This window comes from Ochotona curzoniae, unplaced genomic scaffold, assembly GCF_017591425.1.
Source record: "Ochotona curzoniae isolate NIBS_2020 unplaced genomic scaffold, NIBS_Ocur_1.0 contig_430, whole genome shotgun sequence".
In the NCBI taxonomy this organism is placed as follows: Eukaryota; Metazoa; Chordata; class Mammalia; order Lagomorpha; family Ochotonidae; genus Ochotona; species Ochotona curzoniae.
In genome coordinates this window covers 628,157-651,439 of record NW_024466219.1, presented here as the reverse complement: position 1 = coordinate 651,439, position 23,283 = coordinate 628,157, and the positions used below count along the sequence as shown (strand labels likewise).

General features: G+C 61.0%; 1 protein-coding gene across 1 annotated transcript in view; it reads right to left on the bottom strand.

Annotated features, from left to right (window-relative positions):
* Positions 1 to 10,861, bottom strand: part of LAMC1 (laminin subunit gamma 1) — a 48,514-nt gene extending 37,653 nt beyond the window's left edge. Inside the window, exons 1-2 of the mRNA XM_040985769.1 lie at positions 10,676 to 10,861; positions 10,118 to 10,571 (exon numbers count right to left, since the gene is read on the bottom strand). Of these exons, the coding sequence (XP_040841703.1) occupies positions 10,118 to 10,571; positions 10,676 to 10,861 (640 nt within the window). The remainder of the gene's footprint in view (positions 1 to 10,117; positions 10,572 to 10,675) is intronic.
* Between the last annotated feature and the right edge of the window lie 12,422 nt (positions 10,862 to 23,283).

The window sequence follows — 23,283 nt, the reverse complement described above, 5'->3', positions numbered from 1 at the left end:
CACAGACACCAAGACTGTGTCAATTCTACGTAAACAGTGTCGGGAGAGAACCTGGCCGGGAAACGCTCGTGTGAGCAGAGATCAAACGCGTGCCTGCTGAGACAGCAGACAGTGCGGGAACATGGGAAGGGCTGCACGAGAGAAGACAGCTGACGGCCACGAGGCAGGAGTCTCACCAGGCCGCTCACGCCAGCCGGCGCTCAGCAGAGCCAGTTCCACGAGGGCCTGGCTACAGGTGTCCACTCGCCAGGAGCAGGCCCAGGATGGACCCGCACAGGCCACACCTAGGGCAGATGCAAAGTGCTAGCCTGGGTTGAACCAGGGAAACGTCATCCCAAACAAAAAATAGACGCTCTCCCACATGGCGTCAGAAAGGCCCAGGACATAAACCAGGGCCTATTTGTAGGAGAGGAAGTCGGCTATTACCGGCCAAGCAAGAGCAGATCCACCTGAAGCGGCTCTCTGGGATGACCCAGCTCCTCGGGTCTCAACTGCACACAAACTGCATGTGATGTTGACACGGGAGAGAAGGGAGGGACGCCTCCATGTCACACCAGGACCACGGCCACGGCTGGTTCTCAGTGAATTTCCCTGTGGTCTGGGCTGGCTGAGGAGCTTTCGAGGGCGACAGACACCACTGCATCAGGGTACTGACCCATCTGACAGCGCGGGAAGGCGAGGCTATCTCCGGAGCCACATCCCAGGGCCTTGCAATGAGTGCACCTGCTGTCCCCAACACCTCTTTGTGGGACACGGAGGAGGAGGAGGATGCTCCCCTCAGCCCAGGGGCCTGCTCCATGCCGGCTCCCCTCAGACCTGGGACTGGCTTCAGGCACTATGCAAGCTCCCCTCAGCCTGCCAGGCCAGCTCCAGCCCCTGGGCTCATGGCAGGGAGGGGAGCTCCAGCCCCTGGGCTCATGGCGGGGAGGCGAGCGGAGGCTGGTAAAGGCATCAGAACCCAACCTCTTCCTGTACAGACTGATTCACGCATCTGAAAGGCAGAGAGAGAGAATCTTATATCCACTGGTTCACCCCCTTGCCTGCGACAGCCAGGGCTGAACCCAGCCGGGACCACATGGCGCCAGGGTTCAGAGCCCACGCTCATCCTCTGTGGCTTTCCCAGAAGTGTTAGTAGGAGCCGGATGGGAAGTGGAGCAGCCAGGACCACACTCAGTGCTCCAGCCTGGGATGCTGGCAGTCCAAGCTGCCCCGGTGCCAGGACATTCAGCACGTGTTCAGACTATAAAGGAAAGAGCGTGGCTCAAACCTTGCCCTGCCCATGGAAGCAGGAGGGGCACTGCTCGGGTGCTAGACGTGACCTCGGGAGGGCAGGGGCACGTGTGAGAGCTCCCACTTCCAGCCTGCAGGCTCTCCTGGCCTCTGTGACAGATGGCACCCCTGGCTGGGAGCTGAAATGGTTTCCCACACGGGAAACCCTTGCGTCACGCAGAGAGGAGGAAGGGGCTTGCTGTGTCCCTAGCCCCTTGCCTTCCCGCAAGCCGCATCACGGCTCACCACCACACCTGGGCCACAGATAGCAGCAGTAAAGCCAGGCTGGCTCAGGGCCCCCACCCGCTGTGCCACACTGCCCCTTGCTACCGCCAGGTGCCCATGGGTAAGCAGGCCCATCCTGGTCAGTACCAACCCATGCTACACATGAAGGACCCCTAGGAGAGGGGCTCCAGGCCCTTCGCTTCCCCCAAAGTCCTTGAAGGATTGGCTCTCTGGACAAGGTGAGGATGGTCCTGAAAAATGGCCATGCAGCGTGCTCTGGGGGAGAGGAACCACTGCCTAGAGGGCCTACTGCCCTCCTGCTCCCAGAGCTCTGCCGACTCAAGGGTCCACTGCCATGGAGAGTGGGTACAGCCATAACCTGCAGTGCCAGCATCCCAGGGGAGCGCCTGTTCGAGCCCCAGCTGCTCCACTTCCGAAGGCATCAGAAGGTCCCTGCACGCGTGTGGGAGGCCTGCAAGGAGCACCTGGTCTCAGATCTGTCCCTTCTCAAGCATGGTGGCCACTTGGGGAGTGAACCAGCACATGGAAAATCTTTCTCCTTGTCTCTCCTTCTCTCTATAAACTTGCCTTTCCAATAAAATGTGTAAATATTTAAAAAACAAGAAAGTGACCTCACTGAAATGCCACTGACAGCCAACAGAACCAGGGCAGAACACAGAAACAAAATGGCAGCCACTGGGAGACAGAAATACCCTTCTTAGAACACATGATTCTTAAAATTAGAATCCAACAACTACTTCTTATTTTATACATTTATATAATGACCTATTTGTGGTTCCACTCAAACTGCTAGATCCTCTCCTTGGGGCCAGCGCCATGGTGCAGTGAGGGCATCCCCTGCGGGCGCTGGTTCCCGTGCAGCCCCCTGCTAACGATCTGCAGTGGAGAAGGACCCCAGTGCAGGCGCCCCTGCACCACGTGGAGACACGGATGAACCTCCCGGCTTCTGGCTGGCCCTTCCCCAGCCACGGCAGCCACACGGGGAATGAATCAGCAGGTGGGAGATCTTGATTCAGCCTCTCTCTCTCTGGTCTGTTCTGCCCCCAGGACCACTCATATCACACACCCATGAATGCTCGGTAGACAAGTGCACGATGAAACCCACGGGCTGGTTCCCTCCTGCAAGAGCTCCCACTCATGCCCCAGCCAAGCACACCCGAGTCTAGACCCGCAGGAGCGATCAGACCTCAACGGGGCTGGGAAACCCCACAGCTGCAGAGCACCCGCAGGACTGGGTAGAGGAGCTGGCGGCAGGCAGAGCGAGTCCATCTGTATATGCAGCCCGTGACGGAGACCACGGCCCACCCAGCGCTCGGCAGCTACATGGGACCTAGGCCTTAGCACTCACACAGGCCCCAGCCCTCGGTGTCTACCACACTCAGCCTCTGACAGGGACCACAGCCCTCAGCATCCACGCAGGTCCCAGCCCTCAGCATTCACACAGACCCCAGCCCTCGGCGTCCATATCCCCAGCACCCCCCCTCATCAGCCCTTCAGAATCATGGAGTGTCTGGGCAGCGGGAACCTTGAGGTTCCAGGGCTCCCCAAGATGGTCACACAGCCATTCTGGCCTCCCCGGCAACCCGGGGCACTTCCACGCCACTCTCTGGATGAGGTCTGTGGGTACCCCCTCCATGCTCTGGTCTCACCAGTGTCCCCCAAGCAGTGGTGGTGCAGCCCTGGGCCCTCCTGCACCGTCTGCTCCAGGGCCGGGCAGGGAACCCTGAGCACTCCAAAGAGGCAGATGAGCGTGACCCCTGCCTGCCCTGCCTTTGTTTCTGAGACTTCCTGTTTGAACAGCCCCCCAGTGTCCAGCATAAAAGGGGCCCCAGGAAGTCACGGCACAGCTGGACACCACGGGATGGCGGAGGCACCACAGGTGCGTGGGAGCAGGAGGGCAGGCGGCCAATGCGGATGCTGGTCACCCCACGGGTTTCAAAGAGAAGGCTTCTTCAGTCAGGCCAGGCCTGACGTCCACCATGTGGACTGGCATCCAGCAGGCTCCTCAGCTCCTCCTGGAGCCCCTGCACACTCCCCGTGGAAACACCAGTGCCGACAGGGGCCACATGAAACCGACCCCAGTGCGTCCCCTACCCGAGGGTAACAGGAAAACAGAAAGGTCGCCTCCTGGACACGGGAAGGCTGACTGTCCATCTGCGAGGGCCGCGACCAACCACCAGGGCCTGCGGGCGCCGGCTGCAGCACAGAGCAGGGAAGAGGCCCCAGGCATGCCAGGGCGACGCCAAATGCCCACCTGAGCAAGGACCCTCCCCTGCAATCAGGACATGCCCCTGTGGCCGAGGACACGCCCACCGTGGTTCAGGACACACCCGCCTCAGCCGAGTACACGCCCACCACGGTTTCATGCCACGCCCACCGCAGCCGAGGACACGCCCACCAGCGCCTGGGACTTCCTGTGGAAGTTTCAGGTCAGCCAGCATCACTGCCCCACAGAGCCCAGTCACCAGGGGACCCAGGGAATCCACCTCCCAATGGCTTTACACCCAAACTGGAAGCTGCACTCAGGACTGCGCCCAGCCAGGCCCAGGGACACGACCCTGGCCAGAGAGAGGTGACCACATGGCCCAGGCAGTCCAGGATATGACCTGTAGGACACCATGCGCTGACTGCAGCCACTCAGGACTTCCTGCTGTGTCACCTCGGGGCAGGGGCTTTTAACTTGAAAGGCAGACAAGCCCAGCTCCCACCCATCCCCATATGCCCGTCACAGTCGCAGGCCAAAGCCAAGAGGCAGCAGGTCGGTCCAGGTCCGCAAGGGCCAGCAGCGGAGCCAGCACGGGCAGCAGGCATGACCACGCCCGCCTCCACTGGGATCTGTGTGCAAGCGGGCCGCATCACTTCCCGGTTACGGAGCACGAAACAAGAACAGCGCCTGACTCACACAGGAGCCAGGCCCACGCCCTCTCGGGCTGGATGCCCAGGGGCTCTGCAGCAGCCCCAGAACCAGCAAGGGGTGGCTGGACCCGATGCCCAGTGTAGCCTGCCCACAGCAGAGAAGGCAGCAGGGAGAGGCCGGCAGAGCCTGTGGCGTGATGACCCAGCCAGAGGCACACGTGTGCTGGTACTGACACAACAGAGCCACACACCCCCAACAGCATGCATGTGTGTGCTGGCAGGTCTGCAGGGAGATGGAGTGGGCAGGGCAACAGTCTTGCATGGGCTCAGGCTCAGCCCCGCCAGCAGGAGCGAGGGTGAGAAACAGAGGGACTCACAGACCCCCAGAATCCACGCACAGCCACATGTGGGCCGTGCTCTGCTGGGAGGACCGGGGCAGGTGGATGGGCAGGGAGCTGCGGGCCCCCCTCAGCAGCACCTCTCCAGGGAGCACAGCCAGACTGCAGAAACTCCTCGGCATGAACCAGTCCTAGTATAAGGACCCTGAACCCAGAGTCTCCATGCTGTCATGGATGCAGTCCCCACCACAGGTCTTCACTAGGTACCCGGGTCTGCACTCCCCTGGAGCCAAGCCTGGGCCCTGCCCTGGGGCTGGCATGCACACCCACCAGAACATTAAGGAAGAGGGGTCTGCCTATTGCAGGAGCCCCTCGTGGGACCTTCCTTTCCGGCTTGGACTCTAAGGGTAGGCTACATAGAGCAGCTCAGCAGGTGGCAGATCCAGAATGCCCTGACCTGGGGCCTATCCCACGGCTCACAGGTGCACCTGCTGACCACAGAGCGCCAACCAGCTCCACTACTTCCTCCCAGGAGGCCTCCTGTGGCTTCCACCCACAGTGACACCCCACATGGGTGCTGTCACCACAGAAACCTGTCAGCGAGCTCGGGGTCCTTGCAGATCACAAGAATACAGGTGTGGGGCTCAGAGGTGCCTAGGCACCAGGACACTCGGGTCTTCGGTCTGCTTTCCTGCAAGCTCCTGAAGATGTCAACAAATCTTACATGAAAAGCTTTTTTCAGAGGTTTGTTTATTTGAAAGGCACAGAGACAGAGGAGAGACCTTCCATCCGCTGGCTCACTCTCCAAATGGTGATATGGCTGGGCTGGGCCTAGCGTGAGCCAGCATCCAGGTCCCTCCTGTGGGTGAGGGATCCACTGCTTTCCCAGGGGCTGGTTCGGAAGTGGGGCAGCAGAGCCTGCAACTGGTGCCCTACCATGCCAGCGGCACCCCGACTCTCACCTGTCTACACCTCCGTAACCTCCGCGCAAGCTGGGACAAAGCAGAGTGGGGCCCTGCCCTCGTGTCTGCAAACACTGACGGCCTGCAGCACAGAAGCCCGTCATCTCCGCTGGCGGCTTCCGGTCAAGGCCAAGAAAGGAGATGAAACAATGCTTCCACCTGTCCGAGAGCATCTCCCTGAGCAGCAGGAGGACCCAGCACACTCGCTCAGCACCCAGAGGACCCAGCACACTCGCTCAGCACCCAGGAGGACCCAGCACACATCTCTGAGCAGCAGGAGGACCCAGCACACTCCCTCAGCACCAGAGGACCCAGCACACATCTCTGAGCAGCAGGAGGACCCAGCACACTCCCTCAGCACCAGAGGACCCAGCACACATCTCCCTGAGCACCAGGAGGACCCAGCACACTCGCTCAGCACCCAGAGGACCCAGCACACATCTCCCTGAGCAGCAGGAGGACCCAGCACACTCCCTCAGCACCCAGGAGGACTTAGCACCCAGGAGGACCCAGCACACTCCCTCAGCACCCAAGAGGACCCAGCACACATCTCCCTGAGCACCAGGAGGACCCAGCACACTCCCTCAGCGCCCAGGAGGACCCAGCACACATCTCCCTGAGCACCAGGAGGACCCAGCACACTCCCTCAGCGCCCAGGAGGACCCAGCATGCATCTCCTTCAGCACCCAGGAGGACTTAGCACCCAGGAGGACCCAGCACACTCCCTCAGCACCCAGGAGGACCCAGCACACATCTCCCTGAGCACCAGGAGGACCCAGCACACTCCCTTAGCACCCAGGAGGACCCTGTGTAGCACTCACAAGGGTGGAACCTCACCCTGTGAAGCCAGTCAAGCTAATTGCTACTTTGGCATATCCTGAGGCATTAAGTCGCAGGAGTCTCTCACAGTTTGCTGGAAACAGTGACACTTTCCCTAAATTCCCAGCACAGTAGCAGAGCTGAGCCTCTAGCCATTCCCAGAGCTGGGAAGCTGCAGCGGGAGGAGCAGAGTGTTCCTGCCCAGGGCCCCTGCCTGTGGGGTGCTCAGGAGGCCTGCACTAAGCTCCACGTGGTGCTGCATTCCAGGCCCACCCCCTCGCCCTCACCTGCTTGGCACCCTCACGACCTGGAGGCTAAGTGTGCATGTCCATGTTTGTGTCACTTGTCACATGTGCTTTTCATGTGCCGAAGAGGCTGAAGAGCACTCCATGCCAGGAGGGTTTACCCACGAGAGGGAACAGCAGTTTTTGCATTTATTACACTTACCTCAAGTCCTGATGCAGTCTGATTTTTATCCAAAAAGGGAGCCTTACACCTTTCAACTCCCTATCAGCTCCACACCTATTATGACTCTATAGTCAGAGAAAGGCAGCGCAGCCAGCCTCCGCAACAGCGGCTGTTGTGGTGGTCCACACTCCTGAAAACCGGGACGGCAGCGCCAGAGCCGACAGGGGCCCACAGGCCACTCTGAAGCGGCAGACACATGGCAAAGTGGTTGCAAGTGGATGCCCCACGGCCTCCTGGGCTCTAGTCCCTACTCTGATTCTCATCCAGGTTTCTACCAATGGGCACGCTGAGGTGCCTGCCTCCCCCCGGGAGAGCCCAACGGCACTCCACCCCTGGCTCTGGCCTGGCCCAGCCCTGGCTGCCATGGGCATCTGCAGAGTGACCAGTGGTAAGAGTCCCCCCCACACATCTCCTCTCCTGTCAAACTAGCAAGTCTCATGGGTCAGGTGCAGACCACAGGGACCCCACAAGGACAGAGGCCAAGAGGCCAGGAAGGGCCAGGGATCGAGAGACGGAGTGCTGGAGCCCTGGACAGAGATGTGAGGGCGGTGGGAGAGAAAATGGGGGCCCCACTGCCCAGGTCAGGGAGGGGGGCTCGTGTGGCCAGGGCAGCTCCGCGAGCACCAGTGTCTGCCAGGGAAGAGAGCCCAGGCCAGGGACATGGGCACACCTCAGAGACCTCTGCCAGCAGGCCTCCAGCTCACTCACAAAGCCCAGGTGGAGGGGCGAGACCAGCCAGTGGCCACATCACAGGGCCCGGAGGACCAGGCACGCAGAGCGGCTTAGCGATGGCTGGGACCTAGGTAGCTGGGACAGGCCCTGGAAGTGCTGCACCTGCCCCAGCCCGTTAGGGACCACAGTACAATAGGGGGCGTGACCGCCACCCCCACAGCCCTAGCCCCAGTGGTGAGGGCACAGGCATCCAAGCAATGTCGGCCAAATCCCTGGGAAGGTGGCGATGTGGGAAGGTGGGAATGCGGGAATGCGGGAGGGGGAGAGTGGGAGATGCAGCAAATAGCAAACTCATTCAATGCCGACAACCAGTGCACCAGTTAGCTGAGAGGATCCGCACTGGACCGGGTGGGGGGCAGTCTCAGAGTTCTCCCAGAAGGCCCCCCATCCCCCGCAGCCGCTGCCCAAGCCCAGCAGGCTGCTGCTGTGCAGCGCTCCAGTGGGCTCAGATACAGCCCCAGCCAGATTCCTACAGACCGGAGGGTCCCCTGGGGCGCACACATGCCAGTGAGGACAGCAGAGCGCCACCTGCCTCGGCCCTGGCTCACACCCACCCAGTCGCACTCGGCCATGGCTCAGGCTCACAGCCCTGCTCACCCACAGTCCACCAGTCGGGCGGGGGCCCAGCTGCCCTCGGAAGCACCCTTCTTTTGAGCCTCCCTGTGGTTAGAGGGAGGCTCACCCATCTTCCACCTTACTCCAGGCAGCTGCCTGCTGAGTTCCATGCCCGTGGGGGGGGGGTGCTGCTGGACAGGAGGTGGACCCACATGGCCACATGGCAGGCCGCTGCCCTCTCTCACACACACGGAGCTGGCCTTCAACTCACACATGACCACAGAACATAGCCAACAGACCCCTCTGACACAAGGGTGCCCAGCGGAGGCTGCTCACACAGCCAGCCTGCACGGCTCCCACCTCGGCACGGAAGGCTCACTGCACACGGCTGCCAGAACGGGGCCGACCTTCCTGGCTGGCATTCAGCCGGTGAGGGTGCCGGCACACACGGGCCTAATTTGTACTCGTAGCTGCTCCCACACGCCTTGGCCCCCGCGACATGCCAGTCGGAGTGCCTGGGTACCTGCGTGTGAGGGCCTCGGAGGGTCACGTGACCAAGCTGGTGGAGACAGCACGTGTCCCCACACGTTCTGTCTGCACAGACCGTACCCCCAAAACACAGCTTGTGAGCAGTGCCAACACACGTGTGTTCCTCCCGGCAGCCACCCCCTGGCGGGTCTGCCTTGGCTTCCAGGCATGGGCTGCCCAACTTTCACAGGCTCCAGGCGGGCGGGCCCACATGCCTCACTTGTTGGAGGGTATGTGAGCCGAGTGGGTGGGAGAGCTCACAGCCGCACAGGCCGTCACGGTGCTGGGCTCTGTGGGAAAGTGCCAGGAGGCGGAGGACAGGAGGGCAGGGCGAGTGGGGAGGATGGGGAGGGCCGAGCGGGGAGGACAGAGAGGGCCAAGCGGGGAGGACGGGGAGGGGAGGACGAGGAGGGCAGGGCGAGCGGGGAAGACGGGGAGGGCCGAGGGCGGGAATCCACTGAGCATCGGAACCCAGCAATGGACACTGGATGCGGGACGCGGACCCTGGGCAGCGTCCCCTGCTGCTGGGGCGAGGTGGGCACGCGGCCCCAGCCCCTCCGCGCCCCTGGACACCACTGCCGGTGCCAGGGCGGTGGGGGCGGCACAGCAGCACTTCCGGGGCAGGCTTTCTCAGCTCACACCAGAGCCGGGTCACAAATGTCTGGAATGCCTGCTTCCCAGCCCATGGCGTCCCCAGTAAGGGCGCTATCGAGGCACACACATGTCCGAACGCGTCCGCCACCCCAGCTGGGTGGACCCTAAGCTGCCTCTCCACCTTCCCGAGGCGGCGGTGACCTGGTTAACCCCTGCCTGCCCTGCCGGTCCCGCCTGGCCCTCTCGAGGCAGGGCCCTTTCTTTGAAAAAGTCTGAATCTGAAAGCGGGTAAAAATAGGACTCCCAGCTGAACACAGAAGCTTCGAGTCAACAGCCAAACAAAAATAACTGGGACATAACTCAAAAAAGTCATGCTGGCCCACGGCAGGAACAGAGTGGCTGGAAGCCCGGGCACCCGCCCTGAGGGTCCCTGGGGATGCTGGCCCCTGCTGGGAGGCCCACGTGCGGCCCACCACGGCCTCTCCCGCTTCCCCCGACAGGTCCCCAACACCCGGTGCCGGGCGCAGCCCCTGAACGCGGCCCGAGGAGGCCACCCACCACAAGCACCGGGCGCCCACTCCTCCCGCCGCGAACCCGGGGCCAGGCTGGGCGCGCGGGGAAGGAAGGCTGGCCGAGCGCGCTCAGGAGCCCGCGACACGGGCCGGGCTGCGGGGCCGGGCTGCGCCTGCAACCCCCGGCCCGGCGTCCCACGGCCCGCAGCGGGCAGGGCTCCGGGGCACCCCGCCTTACCGAGGTGCAGCGTGAGGTTGATGGCGCTGGGGTACTGCACGCCGGCCAGCATGGTCTGGCTCTGCCACCAGGTGGTGTCGGCCTGGTTGTTGTAGTCGGTGAGGAAGGCGGCGCCGTGCCGCAGGTGCGGCTGCGCGGCGTCGCACAGGTGGCAGGACTTGGTGACCCCGGTCACCCCGGTCTGCACGCAGTACTCCTCGGGCGGGCTCCCGCACGTGTTGGTGGCCACCACCGTGGCGTTGAAGGCGGCGTTGACGAACTCGGGCATGCAGCGCTGCGGCCGCCCGCGCTCGTCCGCGCACTCGTCCATGGCCGCCCGCGCGCAGCCCGCGGCCGCCGCCAGCACGGCCAGCGCCGGCCAGAGCGCAGGGGCCCGCATGTCCGCCGCCGTGCCCTCCGCGCGCAGCGCCCACCGGCCGACCTCCGCGCCCGCCGAGCGCGCCGGGAAGGAGAGCTGGGGGTGGGGCCGTCCGGGGCGGAGGAGGAGGAGGAGGAGGAGGAGGAGGAGGAGGAGAGCAGAGGAGGCGAGCAGAGAGCAGGGCCGCGCCCGTCCCGCGCAGCCGGCGCGCGCTCGCTGGCTCGGGGAGGACCTGGCGGTGCATGCCGGGAGGCCGCGCGGGGTCCGGGGAGGGGCCGAGGGGGCGCGTCCAGGCCGGCGGGGGCCCCGGGCCGGCGGGCGGGCTCAGGCGCCTGGGATGCCGCCCCAGCCGGCAGGGGCGGGAGCGAGGCAGGGGGAGCCGGCATGTGAGTGCGTGTGAGTCAGAGGGCCTAGAGATTATTAGGGAGAGTGTGTGTGAGGATGAGTGTGGGGTCTGAGAGCGGGCCTGTGTCAGCGAGTGAGGTCGGTGACTCTGGGTGAGTGCAGGGGTCAGTGGGAGCTGGTGTGAATTGTCTTAGGGCCCACAAGTAGAAATGGGTGTGAGAGTGACAGGGCTGGGAGCGTCAGGGGGTGTGAGCGTGTCAGGAGTGTGTCAGGGGTGTGAGCGTGTCGGGGTGTGAGTGTATCTGAGGTATAAGCATGTCAGGAGTGTGAGTGTGTCAGGGGTGTGAGTGTCAGGGGCTGAGAGTGTGTGAGGGCTGTGAGCCTGTCGGGATGAGAGCGTGTCAGGGGTGTGAGCGTGTCAGGGGTGTGAGTGTGCCAGGAGTGTGAGTGTGTCAGGGGTGTGAGTGTCAGGGGCTGAGAGTGTGAAGGCTGTGAGCGTGTCGGGATGAGAGTGTGTCAGGGGTGTGAGTGTGTCAGGGGTGTGAGTGTGTCAGGGGTGTGAGTGTCGGAGTGAGAGCATGTCAAGGGTGTGAGCGTGTCGGGGTGTGAGTGTCGGGGGCTGAGAGTGTGTCGGGGTGAGAGCATGTCAGGGGTGTGAGTGTGTCAGGGATGCAAGTTTATATGGAGAGTGAGTGTGTCAGGGGTGTGAGTGGTCAGGGGTATGAGTGTGTCAGGGCTGTGAGTGTGTCTGGGAATGAGTATGTCAGGGAGCGAGTTTATGTAGTGAGTAAGCATGTTGGGGGTGTGAGTATCTGAGGTATAAGCGTGTCAGGGTGTGAGTGTATCAGGGGAGTGAGAGTGTCAGGGTGTGAGTGTATCTGAGGAGTGAGTGTGTCAAGGTGTGAGTGTATCTGAGGTATAAGCATGTCAAGGCTGTGAGTGTGTCTGAGGTATAAGTGTGTGAGTGTATCAGGGGAGTGAGAGTGTCAGGGTGTGAGTGTATCTGAGGAGTGAGTGTGTCAAGGTGTGAGTGTATCTGAGGTATAAGTGTGTCAGGGCTGTGAGTGTGTCAGGGAAGTGAGCGTGTCAGGGTGTGAGTGTATCTGAGTTTTAAGCGTGTCAGGGCTGTGAGTGTGTCTGGGGAGTGAGCGTGTCAGGGTGTGAGTGCTAGGTTAGTGTGTCAGGGAAGTGAGCGTGTCAGGGTGTGAGTGTATCTGAGTTTTAAGCGTGTCAGGGCTGTGAGTGTGTCAGGGGAGTGAGCGTGTCAGGGTGTGAGTGTATCTGAGGTATAAGTGTGTCAGGGCTGTGAGTGTGTCAGGGAAGTGAGCGTGTCAGGGTGTGAGTGTATCTGAGTTTTAAGCGTGTCAGGGCTGTGAGTGTGTCAGGGAAGTGAGCGTGTCAGGGTGTGAGTGTATCTGAGTTTTAAGCGTGTCAGGGCTGTGAGTGTGTCTGGGGAGTGAGCATGTCAGGGTGTGAGTGTGACTGGATGAGGGAGTCTGGGAGTAGGGTCCTGGGGATGAGTGACAGAGCCGTGGGAATAAGGGAGTGCAATGCTGAGAGCTCGTGGAGTGATGGTGTTGAGTGTGTCCGTGACCAAGTGTGTTCTGGGCCTGGAACCAGAAGGAGCAGGAACAAGATCTTGTCCCTCAGCGCAGCTCTCCGCAGGACAGGATGGGACAGAGGCACAGTACCCCTAAGCAGCTGGTCCGTGTCACATGGGCCGGCCGCAGGACAAAGGATATTGTGAATAGGATGCAGGATTTTAAGTAGTTATTAAATATCTGGGCTCCACAGGGGGAGGGAGGAACAGAGGTCTTCCATCTGCTGGTTCACTCCCAGAGGGCTCAGCAGCTGCGGCTGAACCAAGCTGAAGTCAGGAGCTGCTTCCAGGTCACCTACATGGATACAGGGACCCAAGGCTTTGGGCCGTCCTCCACTGCTTCCCAGGCCACAGGCAGGGAGCTGCATGGGAAGTGGAGCAGCCAGACCACAAGTTGGCACCAACATCCCGTGTCTCCCAGTGGTGACTCCAAACCCTGGGGAGCAGTCAGTCAGGAGGTTGGCTGGCTAGAGCAACAAGCAGGGGCCTGCAATGAGGCAGGGTTAGGATTAGGGTCAGGGTTACGGTTAGGGGGTTAGGGTCAGGGTCAGGGTTAGGGGGGTTGGTTGGCTAGAGCAACAAGCAGGGGCCTGCAATGAGGCAGGCCACCACATACACTGCTGGTTTTGAAGTTCATGTGCGAGGGTTCGTTTCTTCTGGAAATCAGCCTGGTTGAGGAATCCATGAGCCTGTTGGACAGGATGCCCAGCAGCTGAAAGCCGTTAGGATCAGCAGAAGACGTAAAGGGACTCCGAGGCTGAAGGCTGGCCCTGCAGCCCTGGGCGGCGGGATCCACGCCGGGGGCATGGGTGCTGCACGCGGGCGGTGTTGGCCACCCGCAGAGCGTGTCTCCCTCGAGGGTCTGCGTGAAGGGTCCCCGGAGGAGGCTGACAAGGCAAGGCTGATGGAGGGGCAGGTGAGCGGGCAGATGGCCGGTGGCCCCGCAGCAGGCTTCAGGATGTGTGACGCCACTGCCAGAACAACTTCAAAGCCTGCATCCCTCCTCTCTCTCCCTCTCTCTCAGATTTACTTATTTTTGTTTGGACGGTATATTTTAAGATCTTGCATCTACTGGTTCACTCCTCAAATGGCTACGATGGCCAGAGCTGAGCCGCTTGAGAAACAGCACATGTTGGCTCACGCTCGGGGCTGTGAACCACACACGAGTCTGCAAAAAGGTTCTGGAAATGTACAGGAAGAAAAAACTATGTATGCATTTTTTTTCAATATAAAGAAATGTTTTGTATGCGGGCAACCCACATGGGTGCTAGTTCCTGTCCCGGCTGCTCCACTTGCCATCCCATTCAGCTCCCTGCGTGTGGCCTGGGGAGGCAACAGAGAAAGCCCTGGTGCTTTTGCCACTGCACGCATGGGGAGACCTGGGAGAAGCTCCTGGCTCCTGGCTTCATATCAGCTCAGCTCTGACTGTTGTGGTCACTTGGGGACTGACCCAGTGGATGGGAGACCTCTCCCTGTTTTTCTCTCTGTGTGTAACTTAGCCTTTCAAATAAAATAAATAAATCTTAAATAAATGAATAAGCATAAATCCTACCCTTCTACCAATTATTTTCAAGGTCTCTGGTACAAGCACAATGTTTAAGAAAAAGGCAGCATTTCCAGAGGGGATGGAGTCCCGTGCCAACTCCCACCCAACTCTCCCAAGATCTCGCAGTGCTCTGGCTGTGCAGAACTGAGGCTGTGCAAGGGCAAAGACAAAGCGATGTCTGTGTGCAGAGAGCAGGTCTGTCCGTGCCTTAGCAGGCTGCTGCAGGTCCTGCCTGTTAAAAGCAATTGTTTGAAAGCCAATGTAATTTTTTTTAAGATTTGGGGGGAGGGGGAATGTGCATTTGCAAGACAGAGTGGCTGAGAAACAGGAGAACGAGGCCTTCCACCTGCTGGCTCCCCCTTCAAACAGCTGCACAGCTGGGCTGGGCCATGCTGCAGCCAGGAGCCCGGAACTCCACCTGCTCATCCCATGTCCGGTGTGGGGTCCAAGCCCTTGAGCTGATGTGTGCTGCTTTCTCAGGCTCACTGGCAGGGTGCTGGACAGGAAGCAGAGCAGTGGAGATTGAACCTGTCTTACCGAGATGCCGTCGGCAGCCTAGCTTGCTGAGCACCATGGCAACCCCTCAAGGAGTAGTTTTCCTCCACATCTGGTTGTGTGCCGTTTGCTGCAGCCTCTGTTAGGAAGGCATGGATTGTGGCAGCTGCGGCTGCAAGTTACAGCGCTCAGACCCTCTGACTTAGGGCTGCAGAGGCAAGAACCTTAGGGATTGTCGGGAGCCCGTCCGCTTCAAGGGCACGGCATGACAGGCGGACACGGACCGCAAGGGCCCTTCAGCAGGTGTCCCAGGTGGATGGGCCAATGCTGGAGGACGGCCTCTGCTCACCCTAGCTTTCCTCACCTTACCTACCGGCTGTTCGGGAGCAGCCTCTAGTCCGGCACGTGACACAGCTACATCTCACACGGAAGCCTTGGGCCAGCTGCCGTCTCCCGCTCCCTGCGAGTGTGCAGCCCACGAGCCAGCAGGTGTGAGCTCAGTGATGGAGCCCTGCCGCCCGCCTGGGAGAGAGTCTTCCAAGTGAATATGTGAATCTTTAAAACAGCAAGATGCTTTTCAGATCCTTCGTCACTGAGCAGCACTCTGTTGGCTAGCCTGCACGCATGCTCTGCCAACATACCGACACATGCGGAAAAATGAGCAAAAGCCAAAAATAGCCGGTGAGCTGCCACCGGGGCGCACGTCCAGGAGATCATCACCAGGCCCCAAAATAGAAGGCACCCCGCCAGCCTCTCCCCATGCCATTTCTATTCCTGTATCTGCGCTGCCATGGGTCCTGCTGGCCCTGAATGTCATGTCCCCGGAGGGAATGCCTGCCGGTCGCCAGCTTGGGTTATGACGTGTGTCCGTGAGGATGTACTTGCTGTGTGGTGTCCTGCCAAGTGGATCCACTCACCGACAGGCCCATAGTCCCTGGCATGAGGCTATAACGAACGAAGCTTCCACGATGCGGTCAGCCTGCCTCATGCCTTGGAGGTAGCTGCTACACACGTGCAGGCGCAGGCAGGCACACGCACGCAGGAGTGAGCTGCTGGCTCCCAGGGCAGGAACGCACTCCCACTGAGCAGACACTGCGAACCGTCGTGCAGTCACTGGACCAGTACCGGCTCCAGCCTGCCATGGGAGAGAGGCTGTTTCCCCGGCCTGCCTCCCCCATGCGGGGGTTATCTGCAGTTTCCCCCTTAGCCATCACAGGCTACATTGCTATGGTAATGCAAGGGGTGCACCCTTGCATCCTGAGGCCCATGGACTGAGGCTGGCCAGGGACTTGGGCACAGCAAGGACGCCTGGGAGGTAGAAGCAGAGCGGCAGGTTCCCACTGTGTTCATGCGTTGTCCAGTCTAACCCCACAGGCCCGGCCTCGTGCCTGGGACAGTCAGGATTTGAGCCAGTGCCTCTCGCCTCAGGACAATGTCTCCACAACCCGGAGGGCGGCCTGTGGCCACGGGCTGCATGCCCTGGCTCAATCCTGCCCCCTGTTCTCACTCCGGGAGATTGGCTCTGTACCCTCGGTCATGTGCCCTGGCCACGCAGTACACCGTGGGCTGTGTGTCTTGTGAGGCACCGCGACGGCCCTCGCTCCCTGGAAGGACTCAGCTGCAGCCCATCTCCGGCTCCGAGGCAGCTCGCCGGCTGCACTGAAGCCATGGACGTCACAGAGGCCCTTTGTCCATGGCTCCCCCGGTGCCTCCACAGCGGCAGAGAAACAAGAGAGCCTTATGCTGCGATGCCTCATGACGCCTCTGTAGCCGTGGCCCATGGCCGCCATGCCCTCGGGAGCACATGCCAGTGTGCTCACGGGGTCCCCTGCTGACAGCCTGCTTCCTGGACCCCCTTCCCAGGACGGCAGGGAGCTCGGGCACCCCGACCCCGGGTCAAAGGTGCGCAGTCCGCAGCCAGAGCGCTCTGTTCGACCAGAGCAGACCGAGGTTGACCGGTCCGTTCCGAGGCAGGCCGCAGTCCGGCCCATCAGGGCTCTGCCTGGCTCCCTGGGGTAAGGCCTTGTCTGGCCCCTTCCTCGGCCCTAGCACTGAGCCAGCCATTCCAACAGCGTGGAACAAAGCCCCCCGGCTGGGGTTTAAACATTAACCGTCAACCGAATCGTGCCGGGCAGCGTCCCTGAGCGGTGTGCGGAGCTGGCACCGAGCAGGACATCCACCCCTCTGCTGGGCATCGTGCCCATCGGGCCAACAGGTGCGGGAAGCACCTAGGATGGGATGTCCGTGCTGCGTCGTGCGTGGCTGTGACGTGGTGCCTTCCAAGAGCTGCTTTGCATGTGATTGATTATTGTTTGGTTTTTGTTGCAAAGGCAGAGAGGAGAGTCAGACATCTCTCCCCGCCCCTGCTCACGCCCACCACAGCAGCTGGGGCTGGACGAAGCCGGGCCTCTCCCAGCCCCATCGGGGCGCGGCGGTAGGAAGCTGGGCCCAGCAGCTGCGTCTCTGCCGCTGTGCTTGACACACACCCCATTTTTCCTATCATGCCTGTAAGTTAAGTTTCTCACATTTAAAAAATCTGGAAGCACTTTACTGAGATCTTGTTTGTGAGTGGGGTGTGCAGGCAGAAGTCTGATCGAAAGTCCCCCAAAATAAGTAAAAATAGACCCAGATGGCTTCGCACTGGTAGTGTTCCAACCATTTAAAGATGAGCTAACACTTCAGAGCAAGCGTTCAGAAAATAGAGAACTTCTATACAAAAAGTGTCATCTTGCTACGAGATCCATGACAAGCCTGCTTAGCAAGTGTGAGAGAGAATGTGGGTGGGAAATATGTCGCACTGAGACAGAAAATGTACCCAGACCAGCAGAGGCGGAGGCAGCAGGGCCGGGCGAAAGGTGGCCTGCATGGCAAACCGGATCTCAGAGATCCCGCTGGCCTCCGCAGCCCTTGGCCGCCTGTGGAACAAACAGGAGCGCTTGACGCCTCCTGAGCTGGCTCGGTCACCACCCTCCTCTCACCGCCCCACAACAACCAGAGGAGCAGCTCCTTGGGGACCTGGCAGATTGGTGAGTCGGCTACAGGCACACAGCACCAAGCCCCAGCCCCGCCGTGTGCCCCAGCCCTGGAACTCAGGCCTTTCGGCATGGTGAGAGGGACCGTCTTTGGGCCACAGGTGCCACGGGGAGCATCCCCATGGAGGTGAGGCAAAGAGCCAGCGAGGGCGCGTCCCCCGGCAAGTCGGGGTCAGCGGGCACTGGGCAGGGCTGCGGGATGTCTCCCTGCAGAATGCCTTCTTAGGTGCATGTGCTGTGTGGGAGCAGGCCTCTGTCACCAGGCGACCCTCCTGCCTGAGCTGATCGATGCCCGACAGGGGGTGCTTCTTCTGTGAAGGGAGGAGCCCACCCTGGGGCTGCTGTCCACCAGCGGTAAACAACATGGACAACACCAGGCTGGAAGCCAAGCTGGGTGAGATTACTCAGCTTGGACTCCAGGTCGTTTCTGGTTCCAGAAAGACAGAGTCACAGACAGACACACACACATGCGTGCGGTCTTCCATCTGCTGGCTCACCCCCCAAATGGTCATGGTGGCCAGGGCTGGGCCAGGGTGAAGCCAGAAACTTCCTTGGGGCCTCCCCTGTGGGTGCAGGGGCCCAAGCACTTGGGCCGTCTTCTACTGCTTTCCCAGGCACATTAGCAGGGAGCTGGACCAGAAAGGGAGCAGCCAGGACATAAGTAGGCATTCCGATGAGATGCCAGGTTAGTGTCACACGTGGGATTAACTCGCTGTACCGCAGTGCCGGCCTGGTTTGCTTATCTCTAACAAAGAGTTTCAATACACTTGGGCTGTTGCATGTTTTCAAAGGATTTAAAATAACCTTGGACCGGGGGCCAGCATCCCTCTGGCCTGAGTGCCAGACGGCCCCTGAGCTCTCCAGGCTGGCGCAGCAGGTCCTCTGGGCCCTGGGGGTCCAGGCATGAGGACTAGCAAGTTGCTCAAACCAGAGCCATGGTGTCCGCTCAAGGTAAAGGTGTAACTGACAAAGAAAGGTACAGAATAAACATGTCAAGTAAGGGGGGGGGGCGGGTAGGAGAGGCACATTGCCAAAGCAACACCAACTTTGAATGCTGTTCCTTCTGATGTAGACCTCGGAAACATTTGGTCCAGGCCACCCTGAGCAGCCCCGGGGGCCGGGGTGGAGCCCCTGACCCCCTCGGCCTGGCCCAGCCCCGGGGGCGTGGAGCCCCTGACCCCCTCAGCCTGGCCCAGCCCTGCAGACCTCGGGCAGTGAACCAACCGGCCTTCTATTTGTCTAGCTCCGTGTCTCTGCCTTCCGAATCACTTTAAGAAATCTAACGGAAGGACACACACTTGAACAAAGCCTGAGAAGTAGGATGAGGGGCTGCACGCCGCTGACTGTCCTGGCTGCTCCCCTTCCAGCTCCCTGCTCAGGACCGGAAAAGCAGCAGACACAAGCCAAAGCCTTGGCTCAAGCAGCCACATGGGAGACCCGGAAGAAGCTCCTGGCTCCTGACTTGAGATCAGCTCAGCTCCGGCCACTGCACTGTTTGGGCAGTGAACTCATTGGTAGAACAGAGAAGATCTCTCCCTCTGCCTTCCAAATACATATATTTTTCTAAGATTTACTTTTCAATTTTTATTGGAAAGGCAGATAATACAGAGAGAAGGGGATACAGAGAGAAAGATCTTCCATCTGCCGGTTCACTCCTCAAGTGAGCCATTCCGAAGCCAGGAGCCAGGAACTGGGTCTCCCACGCAAAGCAAGTGCATGGCCCCAGGGCTTTGAGTACATCCTCTACTGTTTTCTTAGGCCACAAGCAGTGGAGCAGCTGGGACATGAGCCAGCACCCATGTGGGATCCTGGCACATGCAAGGTGAGGACTTTAGCCACTAGGCTGCTGCATCGGGTCCCAAATAAATCTTAAAAAAGGAAATGAGAAAGACAAAAAAGAAAAGAAAGGAAGGAGGGAAGAGGAAAAGGAGGGAAGGAGGGAGGAAAGAAGCAAAGAAGAAAGGAAGGAAGGGAGGGAGGAGGGAGGCCCATCTGTGCCTGTGCTTTGCTGTCTCGCTCACAGCCTCTGCGGGTGCCAGCAGTAACAGGGAGCTACAGGCCATGGCACGCAGAGCCCTCACTGCCAGCCACGACTCGTGGAATGCCAGCAGGAGTGTGGGGTGTCAGGAGCCTGGGGAGAGGCGGAGGCCACAAGCAACCCCCTCCCCCCGTCCTGGAGAGGCCCCTCCGTCCCCGTCCCCGTCCTCCGTCCCCGTCCTCCATCCTCCGTCCTTCGTCCCCCGTCCTCCGTCCTTCGTCCCCGTCCTCCGTCCCCCGTCCCCGTCCTCCGTCCCCCGTCCTCCGTCCTCCGTCCCCCGTCCTCCGTCCCCCGTCCCCGTCCTCCGTCCCCCGTCCCCGTCCTCCGTCCCCCGTCCTGGAGAGGCCCCTCCGTCCCCGTCCCCCGTCCCCCATCCCCGTCCTCCGTCCCCGTCCTCCGTCCTCCGTCCTCCGTCCCCCGTCCTCCGTCCTCTGTCCCCTGTCCTCCGTCCCCCGTCCTCCGTCCCCGTCCTCCGTCCTCCGTCCCCCGTCCTGGAGAGGCCCCTCTGTCCCCCGTCCTCCGTCCCCGTCCTCCGTCCCCGTCCTCCGTCCCCGTCTTCCGTCCTCCGTCCTCTGTCCCCCGTCCTCCGTCCTCCGTCCTCCGTCCTCCGTCCTCCGTGCCTGTCCTCCGTCCCCTGTCCCCCGTCCTGGAGAGGCCCCTCCGTCCCCCCCTCCGTGCTGTGACGATGAACACTGCGCAAACTGGGCTCACCAGTGCCAACGTGGGAGGTGCTGGCATGCGGGGGCTGTGTGGGGACTGGCAGGAAGGGACATAAGAGGAGGTGGCCTGGAGTGAAGGGAACGCCCAGAGATGCCCGGGAGGCCGTGCTCGCCGTCGCTGAGCTGCCGGAACCACTTCTCAGGAGCGGTGAACTGGAGGCAGCCAACCAGGTGGAAGATTGCCAGGCGGCCCAAGAGGCCGGAAACAACCGGCCAGCGGGAACGGAGGTTCTGACACATCACACCTGCAGACAGGGTCAGTGTGTGGGCAGGAGTGGGGGAATCTCCTTGGGGGACAAAACGAGTGGGGCCAGAGCTGCGGTGTGGCCGGCTAAGCTTCCACATGCAGCCTTGGCATCCCATATGGGCACCGGCCCAGTCCCAGTGGCTCCGCTTCCCGTCCAGCTCCCTGCCGATGGCCTAGGAAAGCAGCGGAGGGTGGCACAGCTCCTGGCGAGAAGCTGTGGTGTGAACTTGAGGTTTCCAACGTGGGTGGCCCCGGCAATGACGAAGCCATGGACAGAGTCAGCGAGAAGGGACAGATGGCTGTGCGGCGACATTGGGTCAGCTCACGCTTGCCTGAGATGTGTTTACGCCGAACTAGCTTACAGCCCTGCTGGCCGCGCCATCCTGTCCTTCCCTGCTCCCTGGGAGCCCTCGGGAGCAGATGGCCTGGACAGTACCTCCCTGCTCTGCGCCCAGCCAGCCCCTCTCGCCCCTGGACCCAGGCTTGGCGCGTGGGCGCCCCTGATCAGCCCTGCTCGCTTCCTTGAGCCAAGCCAACGCATCTGGGGCTGGCTCACATCCGCCTCAGGCCCCAGGGGAGGAGACGTGTGCAACACAGAACAGCCTGGGATGAGGAGCTGGCTTTCAAAACATCTCACCGTGCTGTGGGGGCCCAAGCTGACAGCCTGTGTCTGCCAGTCGCTCGGCCTTGAGGAAGGGGCTTCTGGGTTGGGTTTTGTGGACTGTTCTGCCGTGGGCACTCCTTTTTCTATATCTACATGTGGTTGAATGGCAGAGACAAAGAGGGAGAGGGAGGGGATGCGAGAGCCAGAACAGCACGCGTGCTGCCTCGCCCCAGGAGCCTGCAGCGCCGGCCAGGCTCCAGCGGTGGCAGGAGCCATGCCCTGCTGCCTGCTGGGCACACCTGTGTCACAGGAAGACACAGCTGAAGCGGAGGAGCCCGGAGGGGGCGGGGATGTGCCACACACCACCTCCTGCTCACCGTCCAGCCCTGCGTTGGTATTCGGAGCAGCCTCGGCTTATCTGCAGGGGATCTCTCTGAGATAAGAAACCCTATCTGCTGTCTTCCCTGCTGAGTAATTGGTAGAAAGCTGCCTGACCTTTCCACAGTTAAGTCGCGGATTGTGAAACAGAGAGAGAACGTTCCAGTCTCTTTCTCTCTCGAGATTTATTTGTTTGAAAGGCAGAGTTACAGAGAGAAGGGGAGAGGCAGGCAGGTTTCCATCTGCTGATTCACTCGCCGAAGGCTGGGTCGGGATGAAGCCAGGAGCGCCCTCTGCGTTGCCCAAATGATGCAGAGGTCAACAGTCAGGCCATCCTCCACTGCTTTCCCAGGCTCACCAGCAGGGAGCTGGACCAGGAAATGGAAGAGCCAGGTTTCGAACCGGTGCCCATATGGGATGCCAGTGTCTCAAGAGGCCACTTAGGCCACGTGCCACAGTACTGCTCCCTCCCATTGCACACCTCCCGGGACAGTCCTGGGCCCACTCAGGGCTACTCTGGAACACACCAGGCCTATGGGCGACATGTGGCCGGGCATGGACAAGCCCCGCCGCCCGCCCTCAGTGTCACAGGGCCCCCGGCCTTGCCTGCAGATCACGGAGGGACAAATGGACTCAAGCTTCAGGCACTCCCGTGGACAGCACACACGCAAGTTCACAAGTCGCCCATGAGTCGCTAGGGGAGGAGGGAGGAAGAGTCGAGAGCGTGGTCGTCCAGCCCAGCTGTGCCGTCTGGGCCCGTCCCTCAGGTCCCCCGGCGGGGAGTTGGTGTGAGGCAAACAAGCTCTTGTTTATAGCAGGGAAGTGGTGGGAAGCTGGCCGTGGGCTCAGAGCAGCTGGGTCCGTGTGGATGCCGGTGCATGGCCTCAGACAATCTCCTGCCACGTCATGCCTCAGTTGGCTCGTCTGTAGGATGGGAGGAGTGGCTGAGGGCTTGGGAGCGGCTGTGCCTCTGGCATGTCTGCTGCACCTCGCAGTCCAGTGCCTCACATGTTGGAGAGGCAAAAACTCTTGCAATTGAATTAACCAACACTTGGGCACAGTCCAGGGCTAGGCATCGTCTATAGCCACACGCCACTGCATGTGACAAAGAAGGAAAGTCCGCAGTGATTTCGCCTTGTCGAGGAGTAAGGAGGGTGGTGGAAAGCAGGCGGTGGGCAGGCCGGGAGCTCCTGGCTGACAGGACCAGGTGTGTCTCCACTGACAACCCAGCAGCCGGTGGGGCGGGGCACGATTAGGCCACGCAGAATCACGTGGAGACCCCTCTCTGTTCCTACTGAAAACCATACAGTGTGGGTGGGACCTCGGTGTCCCAGCAGTGCCCAGGCCAGGCCCTGGCAGGTGCCCCGTCTGCCGTCAGAGCTCCAAGAGGTGGTAACCAGTAGGCAACACCTGCCAGGCAGCTGAGCGTGCCGGGAAGCAGGGCAGAGTGTGCAGCTGGAGGCCGGGGCTGACGGAGCAGCTGGGCGCAGGCCTCGCTGTCGGCGCCACTCCTGTTCCCTGCTCGGATCCCCCTTACACAGCGCTTTTGTGTAACAGTTATTCTCAAGTGAAGTCCACGATCCACGCATCCTACATCACACGTTATTTTGAAAATCAGTGTAACATTCCAACCAGGCCATGTAGGAACAAGCAAAGGGATGAGCAGTCCAGGAATGTGCCTGGAAGGCATGTGAGAGGCCCGTGGCCATGTCACCCTGGCCACGCGAGAGTTCCGTGGTCGTGTCTGTGTGTGGAATCATCCTGGCCACGCGAAAGTCCCGTGGTCGTGTCCGGATGTGGAATC